Source organism: Grus americana, chromosome 11 (genome assembly GCF_028858705.1).
Source record: "Grus americana isolate bGruAme1 chromosome 11, bGruAme1.mat, whole genome shotgun sequence".
NCBI classification, from domain to species: domain Eukaryota; kingdom Metazoa; phylum Chordata; class Aves; order Gruiformes; family Gruidae; genus Grus; species Grus americana.
Window position 1 is genome coordinate 16824711 of NC_072862.1, and position 27655 is coordinate 16852365.

At 53.5% G+C, this 27655-nt stretch overlaps 2 protein-coding genes across 3 annotated transcripts; one reads left to right on the forward strand and one right to left on the reverse strand.

Annotated features, from left to right (window-relative positions):
• Positions 1 to 5276: 5276 nt before the first annotated feature.
• RBM5 (RNA binding motif protein 5) lies at positions 5277 to 20672 on the reverse strand. The gene is made up of 24 exons (XM_054837966.1): positions 20513 to 20672; positions 19916 to 20345; positions 19401 to 19556; positions 17468 to 17537; positions 16908 to 16981; positions 14484 to 14567; positions 13729 to 13789; positions 13502 to 13567; positions 13192 to 13352; positions 12020 to 12117; positions 11464 to 11551; positions 11177 to 11254; positions 11016 to 11088; positions 10411 to 10496; positions 9996 to 10074; positions 9637 to 9728; positions 8934 to 9098; positions 8313 to 8459; positions 8161 to 8232; positions 7540 to 7719; positions 7258 to 7332; positions 6675 to 6772; positions 6467 to 6596; positions 5277 to 5900 (listed from the first exon to the last, which is right to left on the reverse strand). The coding sequence occupies exons 1-24, from the start codon at positions 20527 to 20529 to the stop codon at positions 5775 to 5777; spliced, it is 2706 nt and encodes a 901-aa protein (XP_054693941.1). The 5' UTR covers positions 20530 to 20672; the 3' UTR covers positions 5277 to 5774.
• Positions 20673 to 22274: 1602 nt separating this feature from the next.
• Positions 22275 to 26957, forward strand: PARP3 (poly(ADP-ribose) polymerase family member 3). Of its 2 annotated transcripts, none has more exons than XM_054838219.1 (11): positions 22275 to 22352; positions 22999 to 23232; positions 23445 to 23570; positions 24004 to 24195; positions 24549 to 24684; positions 24939 to 25156; positions 25314 to 25466; positions 25617 to 25694; positions 25953 to 26130; positions 26354 to 26500; positions 26618 to 26957. In XM_054838219.1, exons 2-11 carry the CDS (start codon positions 23050 to 23052, stop codon positions 26785 to 26787), a joined length of 1581 nt encoding a protein of 526 aa, XP_054694194.1. In that variant the 5' UTR covers positions 22275 to 22352; positions 22999 to 23049; the 3' UTR covers positions 26788 to 26957. The 2 variants fall into 2 exon arrangements, with proteins under 2 accessions (XP_054694194.1, XP_054694192.1); XM_054838217.1 differs by having other exon boundaries at positions 22323 to 22438.
• Positions 26958 to 27655: the final 698 nt, after the last annotated feature.

Consider the following 27655-nt stretch of genomic DNA (forward strand, 5'->3'; position numbering starts at 1 on the left):
TTCCCCTCACCAGCCCTTGCAGGAAGACTGAGGGGTGTGGGGACCCCTCGGAGCACAAGGCGCGCGCCGCACCCCAGGAAAGGGGAAACCTGAGGCACTTGGGACACGCACCAACCCCCCCACACCTAAAATGCCCCTGGGGGCTCGGCTCGCCCTCGGGTTCCCGGGGGCCCTGCCTGTATCAAGCCCAGCGCTGGCTTGCCCGGCTGCCCGCAGCCCCCCGGCCCCGCCAGCCAGCCCCCTCGCCCTCTGCACTGGGGGCTCAGCTCCACCGCCAGCGGCTCTGTGCGGCAGCCGGTGCCAGCCCAGCGTGCCGCGAGGGCTGCCGGTGCTGCCCGGCAGGCGATTGACGGCTCGCTGCCGGCGGCAGGGAAGGCTCCACGGGGAAACCATTTCTTTATCCTCCAAATCCTCCTGTTTCAGCATTTCTGCAAGGCTGGAGCATCTCCCCTGGGAGAGCCTGGCGCTGGAAGGTGCCCAAGTGCCCGGGATGGGGTGAGCTGCCCGTGCCCGGTGCTCAGCACGGCAGAGCCCCAGGGGCCGGCACGCAGCCTGGCGCGCAGCCGGCTGCCTGGCAGGGGGAAGCCATGCTGGGTGCAGCCACGGGTCCTAGGCCCTGGGATCCCGGCCCCCATCTGCTTTTGGTTTCTTCCAACAGCACCAGAGCCCCCCCCCATCTCCGTTCCACCCCCCGGGGCTGCAAATTGGGTCCACATTGCTGCAGATGGTGAGTCAATTAAAACCATCTTTTTTTCCTCCCCAGCAGGGAAACCTGGGCCATGCAGTTCCCAAGCCAGAAACAGGGAAACCTGGGCCATGCAGTTCCCAAGCCAGAAACAGGCTCTTGGTCAAAACAGCATCCACATGGAGCGGCCACGCCATAAGGGACACATCTCCCCTTCCTCACCCACGCTGGTCCCGTGGGGCTGGGTGGGGAGAGCGACACGGCCGCCCGTCCAGGGCCACGGGGGCTCCGTGCCATGGGGCAGGAGGGGGTGCTGGCACTGCCCAGAGTGGGACACCATCACCGCCCCGGGGAAGGGTCTGCTCTGCTGGGGGGGCTGCAGAGGTACCTGCTACACACCGGCGGGGTGCTGCACCGCGGCCCTGCCCGTCCTCCCCACCACAGCCCCACGGTTGAGGCCAGAGCTGAGTGGCCACAGGGCATTTGGGTGAAATCATTTACATGGGGAAGGGAAAACAACTCCAGGGCAATTCCGAAGTATTTCAGATGCATTTAGTAGCTCAGGAGAGGATGGACCATCACAGCCGGCCTGTGTTAACTCCCCTGTGGCAGAGTGGGGAAAGGTGATGGAGGGGAGCGTAAGCACACGCATACACACATGCACACACATACGGGTGCAAAAGTGCACACATAGGTGCATAAAAGCACACGTGTGCATGGACATGCCGGCAGCTGCACAAGCTCATACACACCTGCACACACACATACATGTACGTGCCTGCACCCCCCGCCCCAGGCTCTCCCCGCACAGCAGCAACCCCCACCTCCCGTTTCAGGCCAGCTTTCGGCACACAGATACAAACCCCAGGGAGCTGCGGGTGCCTGGCTTTGGCCAGCACTCAGCACACCCATAGCCAAGGTGGCCCCGGGCCATGGCTCTCCCCAGCACCCGTCCTGCTGGGCGCAGCAGGCTTTTTGGCAGGGGGGGAATCACAGGAGGGCCAGCCTAACTCACACCAAGCCCCGGGGCCAAGCCGAGCTCCTGCGAGCACCCCAAGCACACGTTGCTGCATCAAGCGCTCCAGACAGGTCCCCCTGCACCCCAGGTCTCCAGCAGCCCCGACCGGCAGCGCAGGGATGTCTTCCTGCCCACAGGCAGCATTTCAGCAACAGTGCAAGCTGCCAAGCGGGCAAGTGAGGCAGGCCTGGGACCGGCCACGCAGAGTGCTGAGCTGCGCCGTGGGTTGGTAATTCCAACGATTAACAAAATGCTGGGGAGAGAGGCTGTTGGCGCTAATGACTTAGCCGGTTTCCTTGCCTCAGAGCATAGGAGCTCACGATGCTCTAGGGGCCTCCTGGAAAGCCAGGGCATAGCAGGCTCGGGAGTTTTAATATTAATAATGCTGAAAGCTAGCCAGAAAAAACCCAAACCTTAAAACCAGACCAACAGTGACCTTTAATTCTGCATGTTGCAGGTGCTGGATGGAGCTTCAGGCTGGTTGGTGCCAAGGCCCTGGAGGTCACCCTGCCACCAGCCCTGGGCCTGGGAGGACCCTCAGGCTGCAGCTCTGCTCTCAACCTGCTGCCCCCCAGGAAAGGGAACAGGGTCCCTTCGGGTGTCCCCCTCGTCCCCCAGCCTGGGGTCTCTATGTGCTCTGGGGCTTGGACACCTTACTCTTCCCCTATCATCCGCAGGGGAGAGACCCTGTTGCTGCTTAGCAATAGGGAGACTGAGGCACAGAAGGATTGCAGTGCAGCTCTACCCATCAAGGGACTGTTCTGCATCTCCTCCTGCCGCTGCCCTGCTCTAAAAACATCTCCCCGGTGCCCTGCTTCCCTCTACATGCCTGGTGGGACACACATCAGCCCTCATCTGTCATGTCAGCCATGGGCCAGCACCGTCCTGGCACAACCTGCATCAGGATCAGGCCATCAGGAGAGGCAGCTCCACCGGCTGTGAGGGAGCATGGCTGCTCAGCCCCAGAAGGACAGGTGCCCAAGGGAGCTCCCCTCTGCTCAGGGGGGGTCTTGCCACGTCACTGTGCACTTCTGGGGCTGGCCACATCCCACGGCTTCTCCTTCCCTCCCCGCTGCTGGAGGTCAGTCCCTGGGGAGGCAGGGACACCACGTCCCTCTGAAGGCAGTGGGCCACGGCGCATTCAGTCACGAACAGCTGCGTTGCGCTGCCTAAATTGGAGGCGCGGGTGCTGGCAGGCGCTGGTGCCTCCATGCCCTGCTCCAGCGCCTGGTGCGGGGGCTGGAGGACATGCCTGGCAGTGGGGGGGCTGCATGCCCCCCCCCCCCCACTGCTGCTCTCTTTCCCTGGGTGCCCAGCAGCAGTGCCTTCCCCTAGGAAGCCATAGTGGGGGGGGCCTGCAACTGCAGGACCCCCATTAAAGCCTTACCTCAGGAGGGACCCCTGCTTTGGGCACCCCCCTCCAGCAGTTGTCCCCACAAGCTGGCAGTGGGGGACCCTGTGCCCCTAGGGCCTGCTCCTGGCTCCGCACCACAGCTGTTCTGCCAGAGGTACTGGCTGGGGCCGGCTCAGCTCCTGGCACTGGGGCAGTACTTTGCTGCAGCGAAGAGGGAGCAAGCCTGGCAGGAGCCGGCTGGAGCCAGGAGAAGCCTATGCTGTGCCCACCGCAGACGGAACCCCCCCTCTCGCTTAGGGCATCGCCCCTCGTCAGGAGGATGCGCTGCAAAGAGGATCGATGGGCTGGGAAGAAGCTGAGCTGCACAAATGCACTTTATCGACCCACAAGCCCACCTGCTGGGAAACAACCCCCCCTTGTTTACAACCCAGATCTGCAAAGCACTTTGCCGCGTAGCCAACCGGGACATACAGGGAGGTGGGGGAGGCTGCCGCAGGGCACAAGGGTCCCCGCCGCAGTGCACCAGGCCTGTCTCCCCCTACCATCATCCTGGGGGGGGAAACTGAGGCAGAGCTGGCGCTCTCGGGTTGTTTCAACCCACCCAGCTTTCCCTGCGGAGCTGAAGAGTGGATGCGGCATCCTGGGACCCAGCCCTGTGCCCACTCTCCCCCCCAGCCTGGCACAGCACCTTTGGCTCCTGGCTCCAGCTGCTCACACGAGTCCGGGGGGCTGCACCCATCCTGCCTTGGATCCCTGGCTGCCCCCACTTCTGGGGCCGGACCCGCAGCGATGCTCGGGGGAGCCTTGCGCTGAGGCCACGCGCGTGTGAAGGGCGTGCGACAGCCGGGCCATGCCTGCCACCTGGTGGCACGGCCCGGGGGCACAGCCGGCCCCGCTTCGGGGACACAGCGGCTCCCGCCGGCCGGGACAGGAGGGACACCCCTCCCATCCGCTCTCCAGTCCTGCATGCGCGGCTGTGGCACCGGAGGCAGGGGTGAAGGGTTTCCCCAACCTCGGCTCACCCGGAGCCAGGCATCGCCCCAAAATTAGGCAGCGGCCAGCCCGTGATACAAGGGCCAGAGGCAGATTTGGCAGCAAGCAAAGCAGGACTCAGCCCAGCCCCTGCAAGGCAGTCACAAGGAGCCGGTCCCCACAGGAGCTTGCGTAAGGGGTGGCAGAGCTGCTCTTGCTCCATCCTAAACAATTCCTGTGCCCACCTGGACAGCGCTGACAAGGCTACTCCAGGGGGAAAGGCTACTCCAGGGGGAAAGGCTACTCCAGGGGGAAAGGCTACTCCAGGGGGAAAGGCTACTCCAGGGGGAAAGGCTACTCCAGGGGGAAAGGCTACTCCAGGGGGAAAGGCTACTCCAGGGGGAAAGGCTACTCCAGGGGGAAAGGCTACTCCAGGGGGAAAGGCTACTCCAGGGGGAAAGGCTACTCCAGGGGGAAAGGCTACTCCAGGGGGAAAGGCTACTCCAGGGGGAAAGGCTACTCCAGGGGGAAAGGCTACTCCAGGGGGAAAGGCTACTCCAGGGGGAAAGGCTACTCCAGGGGGAAAGGCTACTCCAGGGGGAAAGGCTACTCCAGGGGGAAAGGCTACTCCAGGGGGAAAGGCTACTCCAGGGGGAAAGGCTACTCCAGGGGGAAAGGCTACTCCAGGGGGAAAGGCTACTCCAGGGGGAAAGGCTACTCCAGGGGGAAAGGCTACTCCAGGGGGAAAGGCTACTCCAGGGGGAAAGGCTACTCCAGGGGGAAAGGCTACTCCAGGGGGAAAGGCTACTCCAGGGGGAAAGGCTACTCCAGGGGGAAAGGCTACTCCAGGGGGAAAGGCTCAGGCCTCTCCCAGAAGTGCCACACAGGGTGGCCACCCTCCGCTCCAGGCCATCGCCCACCACAGAACCAGCTGGAAACACCACGGGGCTCCTGAGCAGGATGTGCAAGCTGCTGAAGGTATTTCTGCTGGTCCTCCCCTGCTCCCATAGCTATAGCTGGAAGGGATACAAGGAGATCTGGTCCTCCACCAGCCAGTATCCACGTCAAAGCTGCGAGAAAGACACTCGGAACAAGGCGCAGCATGGTGTGGAGATGAAAAGAAGCAGAAGGGAGTGCTGGTGCAGCAGAGACTCCAGGATGAAGTCTCATCAAGGAAGAAGCAGAACCACAGAAAGGACAAGTAGCGTTGGCAACTTACTCTTCATTCACCCACTGAGAAACAGAAATAGGATCATTTTTGGATGTATTTCTTTTGGAAATGAGCCAAACTGGCAACTAGAATCAAAGTCTTCAAAAAATCTATACAAAGATGTATCATACAAAATGTACAGGAAAGTTTGCCAAAACAAAAAAACGAAACAGACAGACAATACAACAAAAGGAGAGCAGAGACGGTGTGAAACCACAGCTAACAAGGTCCTGCCCCTGCTCAAGAGGGCGGGAGTGGCACCCGGACAACACGCTCCAAACACAAGATACATTACACTATATACAGGACCGTATAAAGATCGGCATCCCCTTTGGTCTAACGAGGAGCTCTCCAGCATGAAGTCGGGGCAGTTCAAACAATCTGCTCATGGAAGTGTTACATGCTGAGAGGGGAGACAAGTCCAAGGGAATGAAATGGTCAACTCTAAACCATAACCAGAATACAGCCAGGCCACCAAGGCTTCAGAGTTTAACAGTCAGTTCTGGCTAACAAGTGCTTTGTGGGCCAGAGCGTGTTACTCCATCTCCGTGAAGCGAGCGAACATGGCTTTCCGCACTGCATCTTTGTATGAATCTGCAGTGGAGACACCGTAGGAGCTGCCCTTGGCTCCCAAGCCAGCTCCCCTCATTCGTACTTGGGCCTGCAAGGAAAGAGACACAGGTTTCAGCTCTGCAGCGAGAAGCCACGCCACCTCACAGGACACCACAGAACCACCCATCTGTCCAGCCAGCTTCTCACACTCCCCTAGGGATCCCACACAGTCATAAAGACTGACATCAAGAGATCAGACTGCACACATCATCTCATGCTTGCTGGCCTCATCGCTTTGACCTCACCCCAGCAGCCACTGAAACGAACCTGCACAGAACAGAGTTCCCAATAGCGTAACCCTGAGCAGACAAAGCAGGAAACCCCACAGCTGGAGGGAGGGCAGCCCGCCCTAAGCGGCACTGGGGTACGCAGCTCAACTGCAGGCCTGCTGCCACAGTGCCTCAGGAGCAGACTTCAGAAGGAAGGAAGCACAGCCAAGTCCCAGCTTTGCCCCAACTTTAGCATCTGATGGGGCAAACAGAGGCGGGAGCTAATGTGAACAGAGGCAGCTTTGCTGTGGATGACAGTTTCTTCCCCAAGAGATCTTCAGCAGATGAGTGCTCTGCATTAAAAAAGGCACCAAACCTCATCAAGGAAGCATCCATCCCTACTCACCTCAATAGGTGCTGTGATGCCCTGACATTTTCTTCCCAAGCCCGAACCTTCCCTCCAGCCCATGGCCTGCAGCATCTTGTTGCCTATATTACTGTTGTCAAGGCCATCTTTGGTGGGCTGCTCGTAATTACTGCAGGAAGAAGAGAGGCGTTAACCTAATTGCTCATCGTGTATGGAAGCAATCTCTGAGGAGCTTTCAGATACATACACTGTGCCAGCGTCATAGACCTTCTTGCGCTTCGGCTCAGGGGGCTCTGGGATGCCGTACTTCTCCCGCCTCTCAGCTGCTCTGTCTCTGTATTTCATCTGCATGAGGTAACCAGATTTAGTACTGATTTTAAAGACACTTTTGTTCATCTTTAAGCTATGAAGTAAGCTAAATGCCTGCTATTATAGAAAGCTGTTCACTGCAGCCTGCTAAAACATGGCTCAGGTACCACCACAGAAAGGAGAACCTCAAACTCAAGACCCTGGAGCACACCAGTAGCTGCACTGGGGTAGGAAGAACCTGGCCCTAGCACCTCCTGGATTAGCTCCTGAGTGCCACTCGAAGGCTTCTAGTCCCCGACTGGCAGCCCTGAGCTGGAGGTGGAAGGACTCTTCCCTGCTAAGCAATAGCTGTGGCATATGGGACACTTCTCTCCACATTAACAGGACAACTCTGAACCCTGACCCAAGAAGGGGTTGGCTTACAAGGATTATCTCAAGTGACATGTCAGGATAAGGAGAGCTCAACATATCATCTGTGTAGGTTTTCCATTAGCTACTCATCTGCTCATCTCAACACTGACCTCTCTCTCACGCAGTTCCAAGGCTTCAAGTTCCTGCTCTGAAAGCTTTGATCTCCTATAGATATCCATGTTTTGCTGAAACAAGAAGAGATTCACATTAGCAACACAAAATGCACAACAGCTCTTTTTACCCAAGTAGCTGACTTCTGGGAGGGCAACAATCCATCTCCAACTATTTTTGCTTTAAGAGGAAGTTTTCTGAACAGCAACGTGCATCATGGCTTTGGTTTACACATTGAATTACGGCAACCAAGCATCTTCCTGACAGCATAGCGCAACTACCTTGTGCAAGTCAGACAGCTGCTGGTGCCGAATCAGAGCATCTTTATTTGGGAACTGTCTTCTACACAGCAGACAAGCCATCTTCTTCCAGTCAGTCAGCTTCTCTTCCTCATTCTCCATTCTTTCCAGTAAGTCCTCATCGTTATCACTGTCACCACTGTAGGCAGCCACGAGGCCACGCTGGAAAAGAAGGACAGCAATAAGGGGAGTGCAACAGTGTCACCACAGTTCAGTGGAGTGCCCAGAAAGGCAACACAGAGGCTGTAGATGTGTTTGGTGCACAGGAGAGACATCACACTCATTACTAAGGATGAAATGCAACTCAGAAGAACCACATACTACAGTGGCTGCAAGACTTAGCTCCCGCTAGCCAAACAATAACTCAAGTACAGTGTTTTTAGAAACCTCAAAACCTCAACTGAGCTCTTGAGGCTACAGCTTTTCTCAGTGTTTCTTGGTCACCCGGCCTATGGCACTTGCACCAGACCACTGTAACCACTACAAGCTTTTACGGATGATGCTGTGGAAGTCCAGGTTGGAAAGCAAATATCCACTAGGTCTCCTCTAAAGTGATTTAGCAGTAACTTTTGGGAATACCTCTGTCAGGTATCTCATACTCACCTTCAGTGGATTTTCATCGTCCCCGTTTTTCATCACCTCTGGCAATATCTGCTGTCTCTCAGACAGAGCTCCCTGGATGAAACAAGAATGCCATGAGCACCAAGCTCTCTGCCATACCACACCCTGCTGCACAATATTGCCAGCACCTTCACCTTTTTCTCAAAGAGGGCAAAGCCTGCATCTGCAGCCGCTGACTCTTTCCGCTCCTCCTCCCTGGTACTCAGTGGCTGGAAGCTATTCTTGAAGTTCTCTTTCTGCTTGTTCAAACTCTTTGCCCAGCGTTCCATGTCTTTAGCAATCTGAAATGCAGAGTGGCTTGTTCAGACAGCTCCCCTCACAGCTATCAATCTCCTGCGACACAGATTCAATCTTGCATACAGTTTCCAGAACAAGTCAACCCACTACCTTTTATTTTTAAATCACAGGACACTGGATGTAGTGCAGCTGTTTCCCTCTATGCAGTGTTCAAAGGCACCGCAGCTTGCTTGTTTTACTGTAGTAAACCCTTCTTATCAATCTAATCCTCTAAGTGACAGCTCGGTTATACTCCCACCGGTCCTGGCATGATTCCATATGCGTTTCTCCTATGCTGAGCTTATTTCTGCACTGAAGCCTTGCCAACTCCACCTCTCCTCAGCCCTCTACGATGCCTGCAAATTGCAGGTATGCACCCCATCAAATAACCTAGGATTTCCTTTGTCATGAAAAAGGAGAACTATTATCCCATTCCACAGAAGACTTCAGCCCAGTTACAATCCCATTTTGCCTTTTACCTGTTGAGCTGTTTTACTTTTAGGCTTCTCTTTCTTCTCCTTCACTTCTTTGGTGGTGGTTGTGGTAGCTGTTTGTTGGTACGTGATACCTTCTGCAGCAGGCATGTAGGTCTCCTTTTCGCCATCCCAGTAAAGGTACTGCTGGGTTAAGGCATTGTAGTAATACTGCCAGAGAGAGGAAAAGTGTCACAGTTAAATGCCTCATATGAGCTAAGTGTCCAAGGGAGAACCCAAGCAAGCTGTCTGATTTGGACTACTGCATCAAATGGGAAGGCGTTTTGCAGAGTCCAAACAAGCTTTCCGGACTCCACAAAGGCGGCATGACGTGGCTGAAGCCTCTGTCCCCACACACAGGCGTTCTGCCCAACAGCACTGTGGAGAACTTTTTGCCTCTCCCAAGAGACAACCCACCAGAGCCCAGAGCTGGGTGCACTTTGCTGGGCACTCCGCAATGAAATAGCTCAATTACAGTGTCTGTGAGAAGTGCTAATCCTATATGGGCCAAACGGAGAAAAATTAGGAAAGAAAAACGATGGGCTACACCAGAGGGAAGTCAAGTCCCCAGCCCTAGGTACACCGCTGAGACTTATCTGCTACGTTCAGTATTTTGTGCATCTCAGAAAGTTAATTTCACTCATATGCTGAGAGACAGGGAACTAATATACCTTAACGGTTAAGACAGGTGGGAAGAACTTGTGTTTACCTGGGAATTAGGATCATAGTAGAGCCCTGTTATAGGATCATAATAATATCCTGAAGATTCATCATATTGGTAGGTGGAAGTATCAGGGACAGCTGTAAAAAAATTAAAGTGCGGGACATGGTCGTTCCAGTTGAATTCAGACAGGTATGTTTCTACATTTCAGGTAAAATTCTGAGATTATTAGCAGCCACGATGGGAGACATGCCTGTAAAGGGATCTTAATCACCTGTGCCAAACACACTCTCCACGGACAGCTTCACCACTGACACCTGATAATAGAGCACTCAGCCAAAGCCAAGTCTCACTCTTGCTATGCAGTGACAGATACCTGTCCCCAAGAACAACTCCCGATTGCTTACCGTACTTGGTTCCAGGGACTACACCAGTTGGGGGAGCCGTCTGTGCCTGAGTGCTAGTAGTAGGTGGTGCTGATTGTGTCTGAAAAAAACCCAAAACCAAGAACCTCAATTAGAAAATCTGTCACTGAGGTGCAAGAAAACAAGGAGAGTGAGCCAAGGCATGAGCAGCCCGCACTACGCATACAACAGCTAGCTCCTCTTCACCAGTACACCTAGCACTTGCCTTTCACAAAGACCAAAACTATCACAGAAAAGAAACAGCAGATGACTTATGACCACAAGCACTGTGACTAACCCATGGATGGCTCAGCAGCTTTGCTGTACCACCCAATTTAAAGAGCAAAGGCCACAGCTAAGCCAGATATCCCACATAACCCTGGCATTGAAAGCAAGGAGTAATTAGTGCTGCAATTACCGGAGAGTCAGGTGAGTTTGTCTGCTGATTGTATAACTGAGGACTCTGGGATACAACTGCAGCTGTCGTGGTAGTGACCGGAGCTCCTGCCAGAGAGCAATAAGGGATAAGCCAACCAATTTGTAGAACAGTGCTTCATCCTAGGGCTAAAATTACTTTGTTTACAGTTTCAGCTCCTGATTCCAGCTCCAGCAGCCAAACAAGGCAATAAACATTCAAAAGGAGACAGATACACAGTGGGTATTTTCTACTCTGACAAGGAAGTTTCCTTTTCAGGAGGAAATATTCTGCTCCCAAGTCAGTGATTCCTGGCCTCTGACAGCTGCTAGCTGTCTAGGTTTGTCTAGAGCTGCTTACGTAGTTATCATGAGGTCAAGGCTTTTGTCAACAGTCTGAAACAGAGGCTGCTCTCTCATCTTGCAGACTAGAGGTCCCACTGGAACGAATTCGTTATGTTTCTCCAGTAACATGTACTCAGACATCCGGAGAGCAAAATAATCCGTCTCCCTTTACACAGCAAAGTTACATTAAGGCTAAGGTAAAATACCACTACTGCAGAATTATTGTTACAAACAACAGCATCTCCCACATGTCGGAAGTACTACCTGATATGGTAGCTGTGTCTGTGTCCAACACTCCTCCTTGATTTTGGTAGTACTGCTGATAATCCTGGGAGTACTGCAAAGGGAAACGAATGACAACACAAGATGAGCAGATACCCAAATTACAACAACCTACTGGTTAAAGCACAACTCCCGCTACTAACCTGAGCATACTGTGTGTAGCCTTCTTGTCCTGACTGGAGGTAGCTGTAGTCAAGGGTGCTGCCTTCTCCAGTCTGTGGCTGAAATTCAAGCAGGTAATTTTTGTCAGGGACAGCTAAATTACTGCATTTAAGAATTTCAACACTGCTTAGGCTCCAGCATAACTGTCAAAGCAGATCTGTCATAGCAGCTTTGGTCACTTCAAGTAAGTGGCCAGCAGTGAAATTATATGCCCTACACTTTCATGTTCAGAAAAGCAGGAGTATGAGCAACAGCCTCCAAATCATACCTGAGTGGATGACCACTGAGCTGCAGCAATGGCCGTACTTGCCACAGAGAAGGCGCTGACTCTGTTACCGTCTGGGAGAAGCAAGTCTCTGTAACCACAAAAATCACACATCTGAGTAAATACTGCTTTTTTTCTGAAGCGTCTTGCTATGCAAGGAGGTAGAGCCTGCCCTTACACGTGGACTTCTTGGCAGTTATAAAACATTCCGATTGTAATGAATGAGCCAAAGCACTGCTTGGCAAGTAAAGGAACTTTAGGTTCATTGTTGTACAGTCAGTAACAAGCCACTAGGTCTCCAAGGAAACAAGCATGCTGCGTACACAAGCAGTTACGATGTTATCTTCAGAGGACCAGAAATAGCGGTGGTAGGAAAACGCTGCTTTCACTCTCTTTGCACACAGTGAAGAGCAGGATGCATGCAACACAAGACACTTAAGGGAAGCAAAACTTTGGCGTGACAGTAATCTTAATAAAAGCCTGGGCGACAAGAAGAAATCTCTTATATAAACAGAAGGACAAGGGATAAAATCAATAATCAATAGCTATTGCAACTCACTTTCTAGCACTCTTTGCGAAGTCAACACCAATTGTTTTGCCATCAATTTTTAACGGTGGCTGAAGACTCTGTAAAATCTGCAGCAGTTGAGAAGCATCCTACAACGTGAAATACACATTATTATGAAAGGCAGGTTACTGAGGAGGATTCAGAAGTTTCCCGAGCTCCACCTTTTCACATATAGTCACTGAAAGCAGCTAAAGCTGTAAGAACACCTCCATCTCCTCAAACCATACAGATGCAGAACACCACGACGGGACCGATCAAAGCCCATGTGCGAACAGCGTGGGTTTCCCTAGGTCGCTGAATATTAAACATATTCTAAAATCTTGGCTTTATAAAGCAGATGTTTGCCCCAAATTACTCCAAAAGAGAGGCCAGCAGAGACTGATATCAGGCACTTGTTTTCATCCAACAACAAATTGTTCCACTCTGCCTAAAGCAGGTCCAAACAGATCATGATGCTGATTGAGTTTGGTATATAGAATCATTTAGGTTGGAAAAAACTTTTAAGATCATAGAGACCAACTGTAAAGCTAACACTGTCAAGTCCCATCACTAAACCATGTCCCTAAGCACCACATCTACAGATCTCTGCAATACCTCCAGGAACAGAGATTTTACCACCCTTCAGGGACTCTGTGCCAGTATCTGACCTCTCTCAAAGTTAAGAGGTTTTCCTTGTACCTCATTGCAATTTCCCGTTTCAATTTATGGCTGTTGCTTACTGTCCTATCCCTGTGTACCCTCAAGAAGAGTACGTCTCTGCTGTCCCTACGCCATCCCACTGGATGCTGCAGGGAGCAGCAAGGCTCCCCTCCTCAAGGTGGAAAAAGCCCAATTCTGTAAACCTTCTCCCACATTACATGCCCCAGACCTTAATTTTTGTGAATTAAATATGATCCCAGACCATTATTTTTGTGATTCAAGCACGAAGCTAGCAGCCTTGAATCCAGAACAGCACCATGCTATGAAAATAGCTTTCCAATGTGCTCACATCTCACCACCTTCTTTCCAAACTGTAGCTAATGATGAAAGGCTTTGACACAGCCTGTCAATTAACCCTCAGTGAACTGGGGCAGTCCTTCAGACAGCTCAAAGGCTCTAAATGCTTCACCTACAAAAGCATATTAACAAGCTGTTTCTCTCCAATACATCAGTAAGGCCCTCACCATGGCAGAAGATAGCTGCACAAATGCGAAGCCTCTATTTTGCTGAGTCTGCTTGTCTTTGATAAGACGAATATTATTGACTGCCAGAGATGCATACGGAGACAAGGCAGTCATGATGGATTCCACTACTGTGTGAGGAGCAATATTTCGGAGAATGATGGCTGAGGAGAAAAGAAAGTATGGTGTTAGCTGCGCACATAACAGCTTTCCAAAGTACTTCCAAGTTCTTCAGTGGGCAGTCTGAGGTACAGGAAGGACTTCAGTACCCGTATTTACGTGTCACATTATACATAAGTCAAAGGTAACTTACTATCACAGTAATAATCCACAGACTGAACGGCTTCTGCTGCTCCAGGTGGTACTTCTTGTTCTGAATCTTCACAAGAATAAGAAAATATTTTAATCACAATATGGCTCATTCACTCAAACGCAGCATTTCACAAGCCAGCCCAGGATCTACACTGAACTTTGTTTCCTACATAGGACAGGAAGCTTCCCACAAAATCAAACACAGCCAAAGAGATCAATGTAACATACCGAATTTGTCCGCTCCACAGCGGAAGCATTTTAGCCTCCTTCTGAAGTTGTAAAGGCAGCACTGTAAGGAACAAGAGAAGCCTAGTAAGAACTCAGGTAATTTATAACAATATTGGCATTTTATGTATAGTAAGGAAAACTAGACATTCACACAAAGTAACACAATGAAGCTAAACCCACCAGAGAACAACAAAAGCCACCCTTGTCCGTGTCACAGTTGCTTTTCAGAACATCCCAGCTACCTTTTCCCTAGTCCTCCTGAATTAGTTATTTTAACTATGTGGTCATCAACTTACAGTCCCAGGCATAGTAACTACTTTAAAAAGCACAATGTTAAAATGAAACACAGGCTGGAAAATAAGTTATCTTTACGAGCAAAAAGCATAGTTAAAGCCTGACAAACCAGCCTGGTCTTCATCTTACTAAATCATCTCCACTTAGGGGGAGTGCACACCAGTATGTAGCAGACCAGCAGCAATTTAACACTAGATTAGCCATCACCTAATGACTTCATATTCTAGTTCAGCTCACTGCCCAACCTCTGTGTCTTCTGGGGCAACACCTCTGTCACTCCGTCTACTTTGCCACCAGAGCTACAAAACCTTTTCGTTCCTGTGTCTTACTAATCCTATGATGTCATATGGACCAGCAGTACAAGCGGGTCTGAATCACGTTATCACTTTGTTCAAACCACTGGGCTGGTGAAGAACACTGAAGCTAAGACAAACTCTCTCCGATAAAAACATGCACTGTACCTTGTTGCAAAGCCAGTCCTCAAATTTAGGCCTGGGGTTGCTGTAGTGCATCGCGATCTGCTTCCCTTGAATCACCAGCTTTTTCTGCAAAAAAAGTGGTTTCAATTATTCCTGTATCGAGGCACACACGTCCATTTTCCCATGGCAGAGCACCCTTCGGAGGAATCAGTGCTCCTGAATTAAATGGACAACATATGGGGAGGATGTGGAGGACAACCACCGCCACCTACACCCTGCCCATCCAATCCTGCAGAGAGGAGGACGAGGGCAGTAAGAGAATGGGATGTGGAGCAAAGATAAACGGAATCAGGGAGTGTTGAAAAAGCTGCCAAACGCTAAACGCTGACATGGAACCAGAAAGTGTCTCGAAGGAGACAAAGTCCTAACCTGCTGTGTTCAGGATTAACACATTTTTAGGAGTCTCTTTGCCCCAACGTATCTATTCACTTCTGGTATAGCACTGAGCGACATTTTAAACATGTCCTAGGTGACTGCTTCACTTCTTTCCCTACTCCAAACACCCCAGACCTTTTAACAACCACATTTGGATTACTTTTCCAAGCACTTTCTTCAGAAGTGTCCCTTTGCAAATACAGTACTTCCTCCCAAAGGGACCCTGCTTAAACATCTTGGAGGCTGGATTACAAGTGCCATCAACTGAAACGTAACTCAGAGTGGTTTCCTTTGACTAATGCATCAGTTCAATTGGAAGCCTGCACGAGAGATTTGCGTTCTTCATTCAGGCATGAGCTTTCCAAAATGAGTAACTAGACTGCAAGTGAAGCTTCTCCAGGGGTAGGAAAAGTTCATAATGCTTTCAGCATGTCCTCTCACTCTGATTTTAGAGTTAGGAATTTACATTTATTTAAGAAGCCTTGATTCTCAGCCTCACACTTTGCCAAGTGTGAGTATGCAGAATGCCCTTTCAAAATATGGCCATTAACATATTTTAGTCAAACAGGTGGAAGTACGTCTGAGGAAGCGCGTATTAGAAGCTGAACCCCAGACAGTTTATGATAGAAGAACTATTTTTATAGCAGGTTGGCTTACTGCACAGGTACCACAGAAGTGCCAGGACCAGTAGCTTTTCTGATAACAGCGTCTGACATAGATCTAGCACGTAGCATGAATAAGGCTCTCACATTCTGCACAACTAAATAGGGCAAAGCCATTTCTCCTACCGGCAGGAGGGAGGGTTGGAGGGCCCAGCACTCACTGGATATGCACACATAGAAACAAAGCTGCTGGCATAGTTGCAATACATCATTCTTTCATCTAACAGTCAGCAACCGGGCTGCTGGGGAGATTCTGTGTTTTCCCTACTACTAGGGTGGCTGGTTACTGGAGTGAATTTGAGTATGTTTCAATAAATTATGCATCAGTACAGCTTTGTATATATTAAAATTCTCTCATTTCTGAAAATATGCTCAGCATTGATTTCTTGATATAAGCCTTCCCACTGCATCCAACAACCTTACTGAACAGCATGTCAGGAAAATAAAACCTGAACGCTGCTCTCTGGCTGGGCAAATCACCCATGGTATGGGACACATACAACCTATTCCAGCACAAGGCACACCACAACTTCCATCTGCTGGAACCAACCGCCTATGAATCCTATTACAGTGCCATTTCTTTTTATGCGTAACACCAACAGAGCAGAATACTGTTGCTCATGCTGCCCAGGGACCTTCACAGCAAATACTCAGTTTTAAAAGAAAGTTTCGATACTCTTTGCTCGCTTTGAGAGTATTTTTAAGTTCTGTTGTTAAAACAGATTATGAATATTCAAAAAGGAGCAAAAGCCAGTGCAACTGTTCACAGTGCAACAGGAAAACTTCACTGGAAAATAAACTAGAGGACTCTTATTGCATTTTGGCTCCTTATCAAGTCATACTCCAAAAAAGCCAAAGTACACAGCATAACATATGTGAGCACTCACTCTCTACCAAATTTAGTTGAAATAAATATACTTTTCCTCTAGAAGAGCCAGTTCCCCCCCTTTAACTGGGGGAACGTGCTATTGCCATGAACTGGTACTTCTCTTTCAGGGTCATTACCAATGTAATGCAGAGATCTGGTACTTTCTCTGGTGACAGAGAAGGAAACATCAGGCAGATATATTAGGATTTTTTAAGGACTACTTACTAAACCTTCATGGAGCAAATTAAATCAAAACCAAGTAATTTAAAACAAATGGCACATTTTACCAGTGAGTGCTCGAAATAGCCAATTTTCTCTCCTAATGTTACCTGGTATTTTGTCCTACTGTTACAAATTTTAATATATACAAAGCTTTTATTCTTTTAAATCACTGTTATGGAACAAACCACTCCTTCCACCTTTATTTTTTTCCTTTTTTTTTTTTAACTGTACAGACTTGTTCCATTTTCAGGAATATCTAGACTTGGTGAGTGAAGCAACCTGATTGGCTTCCATCCAGCTGGTAGCATCTTGAAAGTGATAAAACTCCACGAAGGCGAAACCACGGCTTACACCTAGAGACAGCATTCAGATATAGACGGGATACTTGTGTTAGTCAGTTCCTTTAAAACAGGTGAATCTCTCTCCAACTGCTTCATTACTTCATGACAAAGCAGCTTTACAAATGCGACGTCAACTGCTGGGATCTGCTCGTTATTTTGCCATGGCAAGGAACCAAGCTCCCTTAACTGGCTACATTTCACTCAATTTGAATCCATGTTTAAAGGTAACCATGCAACAGACTACATACTATTAAATGGGTTTATACTAGTATTACTTACCAATACCTGTTAACAAAAACCCCTGTAGACAGACTTCTTTTAACATGTTGACCAGCTATCTAAAAGTCTTCCAAAAAGCCACATTCCTTAGCCATGGCAAACCTTTTATTTTTTTTTTTATTTTTATTGCATGTGCTTGCAGTTTGGGGACAATTCTGGACACTCTTTTGGGCTAGGGAAGAGGAAGGTGATGTCAAAAACTGGATTAAGAGCTCTCACCTGTCTTTCTTTTCATCAGCCTCACGTCTGCAGGCTGAGGACCTTCAAAGGACTCAATAAGCTCCCGAATCTGTGTGAGATTTTAATCAGACAGTTAAATTTTCACATCTTGGCAGATGGCTATGAGAGTCACAGCAGCAACCTACCTTACAGTACATAGAAACATAACATTCTCAACACTATTTCAGAGAAGAAGAAAGCCTTTAAGAAGAACTTAACAGGAGACTGATGAGCACCACAGAACCCACACAGTCCTTTGCTACACAAAACCAACTGTCATCTTCACTTAGGCCACAGGATCCTTCAGAATCTGAATCTTTGGTAAATACCATGCTTGCTCTGAAGTTTTTATTAAGAACACTGCTAGCATCCCTCTCCCTGCATATCTAAATACCCCTGGCTCCTAGGAAAAAAAAAAAAAAAAATGGTATACTGTAAGGCTCCAAGATGTATGTATTCTTAAGCCTCGTGCTACAGCTCCCATCCTCTAACAGTTCCCCTTCTGTTTTTCAGAGGATAAAATACATTTGTGAAGAATGCATCATCAAAGAACAAGCTGAAGAGATGTCAGTTCTTCAGCCACAACAAAGCTGCCTCAGTTGTGGCACAGGCTACATAATTAATGTGGAGAGGCATATAGGAAAATTAAACATTAACGAATTTTTTTTGTGTCAGAGCAGAAGACAAAAGGAGGTTTTTAGCAGCTCTTACAGAACTCATACTACACTACATACAACAGGGCTGCTCAGCAGAGTCAAAATTGATCTAAAGCTGTCTGTTTATGTGACTGGAGCTGACCTCTTCAGTGCAAGTAGCTTTTTTTCATGAAAAAGTGGGAAAAGCTGAAATGTACACAATCAGAAGCATCAAAGTAACATTAAGAAAATAACTAGTTCCAAGATGCATCATCTACACTCTAAAGATGAGTCCAGAATTCAGCTTTCCCATAAATTATGCTATAGTTATTTGCACAACTGTAGATCTACAACATTAACACCTCAGAAACAAAAGCTGTTCTGAAATGTTCTGCGTAACGTTTGACTGGGTTGTCTCATTTTGAAGGAGGAGCCTACATTTTATCAAGCACTTATGAAAATATTAGACCAGCACACAATGATTAAAAAGGATTCTCTGTGTGTGAGATCTTTGTGCATCGACTGCTGAGGCAGAGGTGGAGTCTGTCTGACAACTGGAAGAGCTCAGCTTTTACAGGGTTCCCACCCACCCCTCAAGTAATAGTTGTAGGCTTGCATATCGGTAATCAAAATAATTTGGTAAGGAACAAAAAAAAAATTTAAAATAATTTTAAAAAGCTCAAAGCTGATCACCTTCGATATCTTCCTGTCAAAAGAAGTTAGATAACCATGCAGCCAGCTCATGTGTACTTGCTCCGTCAGCTTGACGGCAGCCATTTTATGACTTCACAGCCGTACCCACACAAAGCAGCTCTGTGCGGGGCCGTACTTAGCTGAGGAGCCCGGTTGTGTGTAACCCCACCAGCCAGAGCTTCTGGCATCAATAAGGACCAGAAAAAAATTCAAATACCTCCTCTCTCTCTCCCCTCTCCCAGGACTGGGGGCAGGGAAGAAGAAAAAAATCTGCCTATTCCCTCCTATACCAAAAAGCAGAAAAGAACAGCTACTGTAAAATCCACTCTTAAGGAAACCATGCAAACATGCGTGAAAACAGACTATTACAGATTGTTCCGTCTGAAAGAAACTGCTTAACATTCAACTGACCTCTGTTACTTAACAGTGACAGTTTAAATCCTTTCAGGATTCAAAATGGCAGTGCAACCAACACACTGGAGAGGGGGCCACCATGATGCAGCTTTCAACAAAATGGCAGCAGCAATTACCGCACAGACATGCCATCATAAAGCTGCAGAATTCCCAAGGTGCAAGAAAAGCAAAGCCCCTTTCTGGCTACTTACATCGTTCTCTGTAACCGTGATGGGAAGGCCACGTAACATGATGGTTTTGCTTTCTTTCTCATCATTAATGTCGTTCCTGTAGTCGTGCTCTCCATAGTCGCCATCGGAATGGTATCCATCTTCTGATTTGTCACTGTTCCTGCGCTCCCGCTCCCTCTGAGAAGCCAGCGCCCAGAATTAACCACCACAATTTCTAGCTGCGTGTCCCAGCAATGCCATAAAAACAAAGCATAACAAAACCGCCAACTCCCCATACGACCACCTTTCTCAGGTTTGGTCCCGACGGCCTAAGGCAGCAACACTGAGCTAAAGCACACACACACACACCCCTTCACCCTAGTAAACCCCCAGGATGCCACCCCGGCCCCAGGGACGGGGCTCCCCTGGCACCGGGACCCTAGGCTGGGGCCAAGCCACCAGCGCCCACCTCGGCCCCCTCCCTCCCACCGGGGCGGCCAGAGCTGCCCCGCACTGCAGCGTCCAAGGCTCCGGCCCGGCTCGCCCGCCCCACTCACCTCAGGGCTATCGTAATCGCGGCTATCGTAGTCTCTATCATAGTCTCGGCTATCATAGTCTCGGCTGTCGCGACTGTCGTAGTCTCGGCAATCTCGGCTGTCGTAGTCCCGGCAATCGTAGTCTCGGCTGTCTCGACTGTCGTAGTCCCGGCAATCACGGCTATCGTAGTCCCGGCAGTCCCGGCTGTCGCGACTGTCGTAGTCCCGGCTGTCGTAGTCTCGGCAGTCTCGGCTATCGCGGCTGTCGTAGTCTCGGCTGTCGTAGTCCCGGCTATCATAATCGCGATAGTCATCGTAGCGGTCACCGCGGCGCTCCTCACTGGACCTCTTGTAGTCAGAGTCCCTGCGCCGGCTCCGGGACTCCCGCTCATCACGATCCTCCCTCTCCACGATGGAGCCATAGCGGCCGCTCCGCTCCGTCCTGCTCACGCTGCGTGGTACACCGGGCCCAGCTCAGAACAAGAAGAGCCCGCAGCGACCTCCCCCCACCATCACCCACCCCGCGGGGCCGCCCGCCCACCCCCCCACTATCCATCCCCCCCACTATCCATCCCCCCCTTCCCTTCTCTCCTCGCCCGCTCTCCCACCCGCGCTCACCGCTTGTCTGAGCCCATGACGCTGTCCACGATCCGCAAGCACACAGCGCAGCGCTAACCGCCACCCTGGGCCGCCGAAGGCACACACGCACACAACCCCTCACTCCCTCGCCACAAAATGGCGTCCAGGTGACTGGCCGTCTTCTACCCAGCAGGCACCGCGCCCGCCGCCTGGAAGGTTCCACGCGGTACGCAGGCGCAGCCGCCAGCCGCGGGGCACGTCGGGAGTTGTAGTGCGGGGCGGGGTGGGCGGAGCCTGTGCCGCCCGGGGTGGGAGTGAGTCTGCTGGCTGGGGCTCTGCCTCCTCCCCCGTGCCTTCCCCTGCACCCGGGCAGCGCAGGGTGGTTTGGGATGGAAGGGACCTGCAAAGAGCATCTGGTCCAACCCCCTGCCGTGGGCAGGGACATCTTTCACTAGATGAGGTTGCCCAAAGCCCTGCCCTTGAGCACCTCCAGGGACGTGGCATCCACAGCTTCTCTGGGCAACCTGGTCCAGTGTCTCAGCACCCTCATCACAAGACATTTCTTCCTTATGTCTAATCAAAACCTGCTCTCTCTCTGTTGCCCTGTCACTGCAGGTCCTGCTAAAAAGTCTCCATCTCTTACAAGCCCTCTTTATATATTGAAAGGCTGCTGTAAGGTCTTCCTGAAGCCTTCTCTTCTCCCAGCTGAACAACCCCAACTCCTCCAGCCTGTCAAGATATTAAATAGTATTGGTTCCAGTATGGACCTCTGAGGGACACCACACGTTACTGGTTTCCACTTAGACATTGAGCCATTGACTATAGAAGTGGGGAACCGCTGGAGAAGGTGGAAGGGCCCTGCAGATCCAGGCATGGAGAAGCAAAGAAGACATAACATGGAGAAGCAAAGAAGACATAACAAAAAGGTGTCCTTGGGGAAACACCTTTCCTTCCCCAGGCTCGACACCAGCCACCTCCTTTTCTTCCCCCTTGTGGTCTCCACTCCCTGTGTCCTCACCACCCTCCACTCCATCCTTCACTGTCCCTTTGGTGAGGCAGCGGGTGGCACGTGGGGCGGGAGCTTCTGGTCTCCTCCTGCCACTCCTTGCTTCTTACCTATCTCACCTGCCCCGGTGCGGGCCTCTCCGTGGGCTGCAGTCCCTTTGGGGGAATACCTGCCTCGGTAAAACTAAATCACTTTTTCTGCCCCCGAGGGAGGACACGGGGTTGTCCCCTCGCTTACGCTGCCTCGGGCTGAGGTGGCCAGGCACAGGAGCTACAAAGCCACCAAGGCTCTGGCTCCAGCAGCATCGTCCCCTGCATGTCCCCAGCAGGAAGGGCAGCTCTGCCTCCTGCCCGCACCACCCGTCCCCGCTGGCTGCGCAACCGCAGGACGTGCACCGCTTAGAGCAAGGCAGTTTGCAGGCAGGAGAAGGCAGCAATCGCTGCAAACCCTTCAAGCCACATTGAAATGTCAGTGCCTGGACTTCCTCCCTGCCTGATCCTCAGCGCTGCCTGTTTGGCAGAGACCCAAGAAAAGAGACTTAACATCCGAAATGATGCAAACCTTAACACTTTTGGGACTGTTTTCTCTGTCCCAGAGTGTGGTGGAGGGGGGCTGGCTGGAGGGGCGGCCGGTGGCAGGGTCACCTCTCATCCGGGGACCGCCTGGCCAGCAGGCCTGCCACAGGGTGCACACGCTACGCAGGGGTGTGACAGCCATTTCTGCTGTCATCCCTGGCCGCTGCCTGGTTTTGCCTAGAGAAGAAGTTTCATTTCCAGACAGGCTGTTGGACTTGCCCAAAGGCTTGCGGAAGCGGTTTGGCAGGGAGTGGCCGTGCCCGGTGCTGAGCTCACTGGCCCCAGGCAGCGGGAGCGGGTAGGACACAGCTGCCCCTCGCTCTTCTGTTCCCTTTGCTGCCCCCCGGGACCCCCTGCTTGGCTGGGACCAGGGGGGCATAGGAGGTAAGGAGGGCATAGGAGGGGAGCCCGAGCCCCCCCCCCCGTGCCCAAATCAAAGCACCTCTTCGGTAGGCTTGGGAGGGATTGGGGGGGGCATTGCTTGTTTGGGGGGGGGGCATTGCATGCTTTCCTCTCCTGCATGCCCCTGGGGGCACAGGGTGGGGGGAACCCTGGGGACACATTCCTGCATGTCCCCAGTGAGGGGTGGGGGGGCTGGGCAGGGCTGTCAGGGTTCCCCCCGCCCCTCCAGCGGACCCTCATCCTCTTCCAGCTCTTCTGACCTGAGTTTGCTGTTCAAGCAGCCGTGCCCCCTCCGTGCTCCCCCTCGGCTCTGCGTCACTGGGCTGTGCCCCCGCTTTGGGATCCCTCAGGGGCTGGAGGGTGCCGAGGGGCTCTGCCCCCCACCCCGAGCAGGGGGGCAAGGCTGAGACTTTTGGGGGGCAGAGGTCCCATCCCTTCCTCCAACCCACAGCCAGTCAAGCGTAGGAAAGAGAGGCACAGCCCAGCCGGACTTTCCCAGCCGGGTGGCTCGGCACCTCTCCTCTCCCACTCTCTCTCCCCAGGGATTTGCTGGCGGATTGAGGCTGCACTGGCTCTGTGGGGGTGGCTCAGCCATGGCCTCCAAGTCCCACCCGTCTCCCCCAAAGCAGCCGGATGGCAGGGGGAAGAAAGAGAAGGGGGGAGAGGAGGATGACACCTGGATCTCCACCTTGGCAGCCCTGAAAACTGCCCCCAAGGAGAAGCCCCCCACCACCATCGATGGGCTGTGCCCCCTGAGCACGGTGCCGGGCGCCCGGGTGAGAGCAGGGCTGGGGTACACCACGGGGCTGGGACGGGGGGACATGGGCAGGAGGGATGGGGGACTCTCAGGGCAGTCCCTGCCCTGCTGACACAGAGGCAGCCCCAATTTTTCTTGCAGAGTCCCCTCTGTCCCTGCTGGGACACCTGTACATGCCCCCATCCCCAAATGCTGCCCAGGTGCTAGCCCGGGCCGTGCTGCTCGCTGTAGGTCTATGAGGACTATGACTGCACTCTGAATCAGACCAACATCAGCACCAACAGCAACAAGTTCTACATCATCCAGCTCCTTGACCATAATGGTGACTACAGTGTCTGGACCCACTGGGGCCGCGTGGTGAGTCCACCCCAGTGCTGCTTGTCACCCCCACCACGGCTGTCCTCGCCCTGCCTTGGGACCCCCGAGGGCTGGGGATGAACCTGGTGGTGCCCATCCCTTGTTCCCAGTCCCAAAGTGAGCAACCGAGTGGCCCTGCTATAACCCCTTGTTGCGGGGGGCTTCAAGGACTTGCCTCCATACAACAGGGTCAGTCTGGCTGGGGGACATGGCACCTCATCACTGCGGTGACAGTGAACGTGACACCCCAGCAGGGAGCCCTGGGGCCTCTCCTGGAGTTGGAGGGACCTCCAGAGCCGGTGCTAGTGCACGTTGCTGCTTGCTGCCCCGCAGCCCTGCCACCACAGCCCCCCTGCTCCCAGGCTGCTCCCCTGGCACGGGGCTGGTGGAGCTGGGATGCAGGGGGGTCCTGACCACTGCTGTCCACTGCCAGGGGGAGGTGGGTCAGTCCAAGCTCATGCCCTACACCTCCCTGGAGGCTGCCAAGAAGGCCTTTGAGCAGAAGTTTCGGGGGAAGACCAAGAACAGCTGGGCGGCGAGGGAGGACTTCGTTACCCAGCCGGGGAAGTACACGCTCATCGAGGTGCAGCCAGGAGCCGGGCAGGGGGTGGAGGTTGCCCTCAGGGTGAGTGTGTGGCGCAGCTGGGGTTGTCCTCACATCCCACCCCTAGCCCACTGGACACCAGGACATCCAAATGGGTCAGCAGGATGGGGTGGGTTTTGGGAGGTGTCTGGGTATGAGGTGAAACAGCCTGAAGGCAGAGATTTGGGGCTATGATGGAGTGGGAGGGCTTCCCAAGTGACAGCCATGGGCATCTGGGTGGCATCGTATCTGCCGTGGAAAGCAGAGGCAGCACCTGCCTGTCGCTCTGCTGCCTGGGGCCAGGCTCTCCCCATGGGGACGGGCAGTGCTGGTGCCGTGTCCCCACAGTCTCCCGCAGGCTCGCAAGCAGTGCGGTGATGTTTGGGGGTCTGCAGGTGGATGGCATGGATGGGGACAAGGTCTGCAAGCAGCGGGTGCTGCCCTGCACCTTGGACAAAGCTACGCAGGACCTGGTGTCCCTCATCTTCAGCAGTGACATGTTCCGGGATGCCATGCAGACCATGAATATCGGTAGGAGGTGATGGGTGGCATGGGGGGGGGTCTGGGGGCTGCAGGCGGGGGGTGCAGTTGGGGAGGTGAATGGGGCAGAGGTGCTGGTGGATTTTAGAGCATCCCTGCTGACAGCCTGGCACCTGGTGGGACTGTGGACCCCCCACGCTGGGTGCCTGTGTATGCCCATGGTGATGCTGGAGGTTCTCGGAAGTAGCTGTGGGGCAGGTGAGGCAGATGGGTTCACCTCCACCCTCCGCTGTCCCTGCGGCCAGACGTGAAGAAGATGCCGCTGAGCAAGCAGCAGATCGCGAAGGGCTTCCAGGTGCTGGAGAAGCTGGAGGCAGCGCTGCAGGAGCAGCCCCCCCAGGCTGCGCGCCTGGAGGACCTCTCCTCCCGCTTCTACACCATCATCCCCCATAACTTTGGGCGGGCACGGCCACCCCCCATCAACTCCCCTGACCTGCTGCGTGCCAAGAAGGACATGCTGTTGGTGAGATGCCAGGGCACCTGGTGGGTGGTGTCCGTCCCCAGGGAGGGTTCCTGCCTGTGGGGCAGGGAGGTGCTGGCAGGAGGCTGGGCTTGCCCCGGTCCCCCCGGCATGGTGCCCAGCACCAGCGGTGAGGATGTCCCTGGTCTGTGCCTGCCAGGTGCTGGCGGACATCGAGCTGGCACAGAGCCTGCAGGCACAGAAGGTGAAGGAGGAGGAGGAGAAGGAGGAAGTCCTCCATCCGCTGGATCAGGATTACGCCCTGCTCTGCTGCCAGCTCTCCCTGCTGGACCCGGCTTCCCGGGAATACCAGGTGCCAGTTGTGCCATGGTGCCCCGTGAACGGGAGCAACTGTGCCAGGCCTGTGGGCACCCCAAAGGTCCCCACTGCCCCAGGGGGACCATGAGCATTGCTGGGCTGGCTGCCTGTGGTCACACCACTTTCCTTCCTCCCTCCCTGGCAGCTGATCCAAAATAACGTGACACAGACTGGGCACAAACTCCGCATCCTCAACATCTGGCAGGTGGCTCGAGATGGTGAGGTGAGAAGGAGCTGCTTATCCCTGTCCTGCAGTGGGGAAACCCTGGTTGCACCCCAGGATGGAGTTTGTCTGCAACAGGGCTCCGGGCATCCCCACCCAGGGGGTCTTGATCCCAGCTGGCCAGGGGCAAATGAGCACCCGCCCCCCTGCCCCTCCAGCCTGGCACTGGGTTGGGCTGCGGGGGTTGGGTGACAGTCCCCCACCCCTGGGCACCCATGTCTCCCTCCATGGACAGCCCTTAGCTCTGCATCTCTCCAGGATGAGCGCTTCAAAGCCCACGACCTCCTGGAGCACCGGCGCCTGCTTTGGTGCGGCACCAACGTGGCGGTGATCGCGGCCATCCTGAAGAGCGGGCTGCGCATCATGCCCCACTCGGGCGGACGCGTGGGCAAGGGCATCTACTTCACCTCTGAGAACAGCAAGTCAGCCTGCTCCGGTGAGGGTCCTGGGGGTCCCGGGATGGGCAGGGTTGCTCGGGATGCCCGCAGGGTCTGTGTGAGCCCAGCTGCCTTCGCATAACTGGTGCCAGGCAGCTGTGGGCATGCCAAGCCCCTTCCCTGCCACGGCAGCCGGTCCCTGTGTGCCGGGGTGGCCTGAGCACAACCAGATGGGAACGTCAGGGCTGGTGCCATCATCCCCATCCCCTTCTCCCATGGCAGTGGGCTGTACGTCCAAGAAGGTCGGCATCATGTTCCTGGTGGAGGTGGCCCTGGGCAAGCCTTACCGCATCACCAGTGATGACCCCACGCTGTGTCAGCCGCCCGCCGGCTACGACAGCGTCCTGGCCTGCGGCCGGACAGAGCCGGGTGAGCCTGGGGCAGGAGGGTCTGTGGGGTCTGTGGGGCTGGGGTGGGCACAGGGCGGGGGGGAGAGAGGCCAGATCTCGGGCTTGACGTGGTGGTGGGGGCTGTCTTCTCGCCCAGACCCTGCGCAGGATGAGGAGGTGCTGCTGGATGGCAAGAAGGTGCTGGTGTGCCAGGGCAAGCCCATCCCCATGCCCGCCTACAAGGACTCCTCCTTCAGCCAGAGCGAGTACCTTATCTACCAGGAAAGCCAGTGCCGGGTCCGCTACCTTGTCCAGCTCCAGTTCTGAGGGAGCCCGGGCACCCCACAGCCCCATCCCAGCACCAGCTGGTGATGCCCACCAGCCTGGAGCACAGTGGTCTGGACTCTCTGGCCACTCCACCTGGGGCTTGGGAAGGGACAGGCTGGCGCAGGGACAGAGCATGCTTTGACCGTGAATAAAAACACCGTGTCTAAAAACACCGTGTCTTGTACCGAGCGGTGCCGGCGCTTTCCTGCCTGGCAATGCGGGTGTGGAGTAGGGAAGGGTGGTGGTGGTGGGTCCCTGCAGGGATGGCGGCGGGTGGCTCTGAAGGGACTGCAGCCTGTTGTGGCTGTCCAGTGCCGGCAGCCTTTGGGTGAAAGCGGGTGGCTTTGTGAGCCTGGTGCTCCCATCACCTTAGCAAGGCATGTGGCTTGTGTCCATCACCGTAGCGTCAGAGCTACAGAGGACGAGCAAGATATGCTGCCTTGCCTGGGTGTGGAGGAGCTCATCCATCCATCCATCCATCCATCCATCCATCCATCCATCCATCCGGAGGATGGTGCCACTTGGTTCCATGCCTGATGCCCTTCCCCAGCCTGGAGCCCACGCCAAGCCCCTCTCTGCCCTCACGTGTGTCCCCTGAGCACGTGTCCGGGTCCCCAGGGTGCCAGGGAAGGGCAGCTCCCGGCCGGGTTACCCCCATGCCCCATGGATGCTCCAGAGCATCCGCGCACCGGCGGGGAGGAGATGCCGCAGACCTGGCTGTAGGTCTGTCCCCCGAGCCCTGGGGACCTCGGCGCTGAGATGTCCTTGTGGAAGGTCCGGGCCTGGTGCGGTGGGTGGCCATGCTGGGGGGAGCACGGGGCTCAGGGACACCGGTCCCCCCTTCCCGAGCCCCCGCTGGCTGCTAGGA

Excerpts from the sequence above, each read along its gene's own strand:
- RBM5 (XM_054837966.1), bottom strand. Across the intron at positions 14,568-16,907 it reads GCTGGATGGAAGCCAATCAG|AAAAAGCTGGTGATTCAAGG; the intron begins GTTGCTTCACTC and ends CTTTTTTTGCAG. Across the intron at positions 8,460-8,933 it reads AAAGTAAAACAGCTCAACAG|ATTGCTAAAGACATGGAACG; the intron begins GTAAAAGGCAAA and ends TCTGCATTTCAG.
- PARP3 (XM_054838219.1), top strand. The coding sequence starts at position 23,050 with ATGGCCTCCAAGTCCCACCCGTCTCCCCCAAAGCAGCCGGATGGCAGG. Across the intron at positions 23,233-23,444 it reads GCACGGTGCCGGGCGCCCGG|GTCTATGAGGACTATGACTG; the intron begins GTGAGAGCAGGG and ends TGCTCGCTGTAG. Across the intron at positions 26,131-26,353 it reads CAGCAAGTCAGCCTGCTCCG|TGGGCTGTACGTCCAAGAAG; the intron begins GTGAGGGTCCTG and ends CTCCCATGGCAG.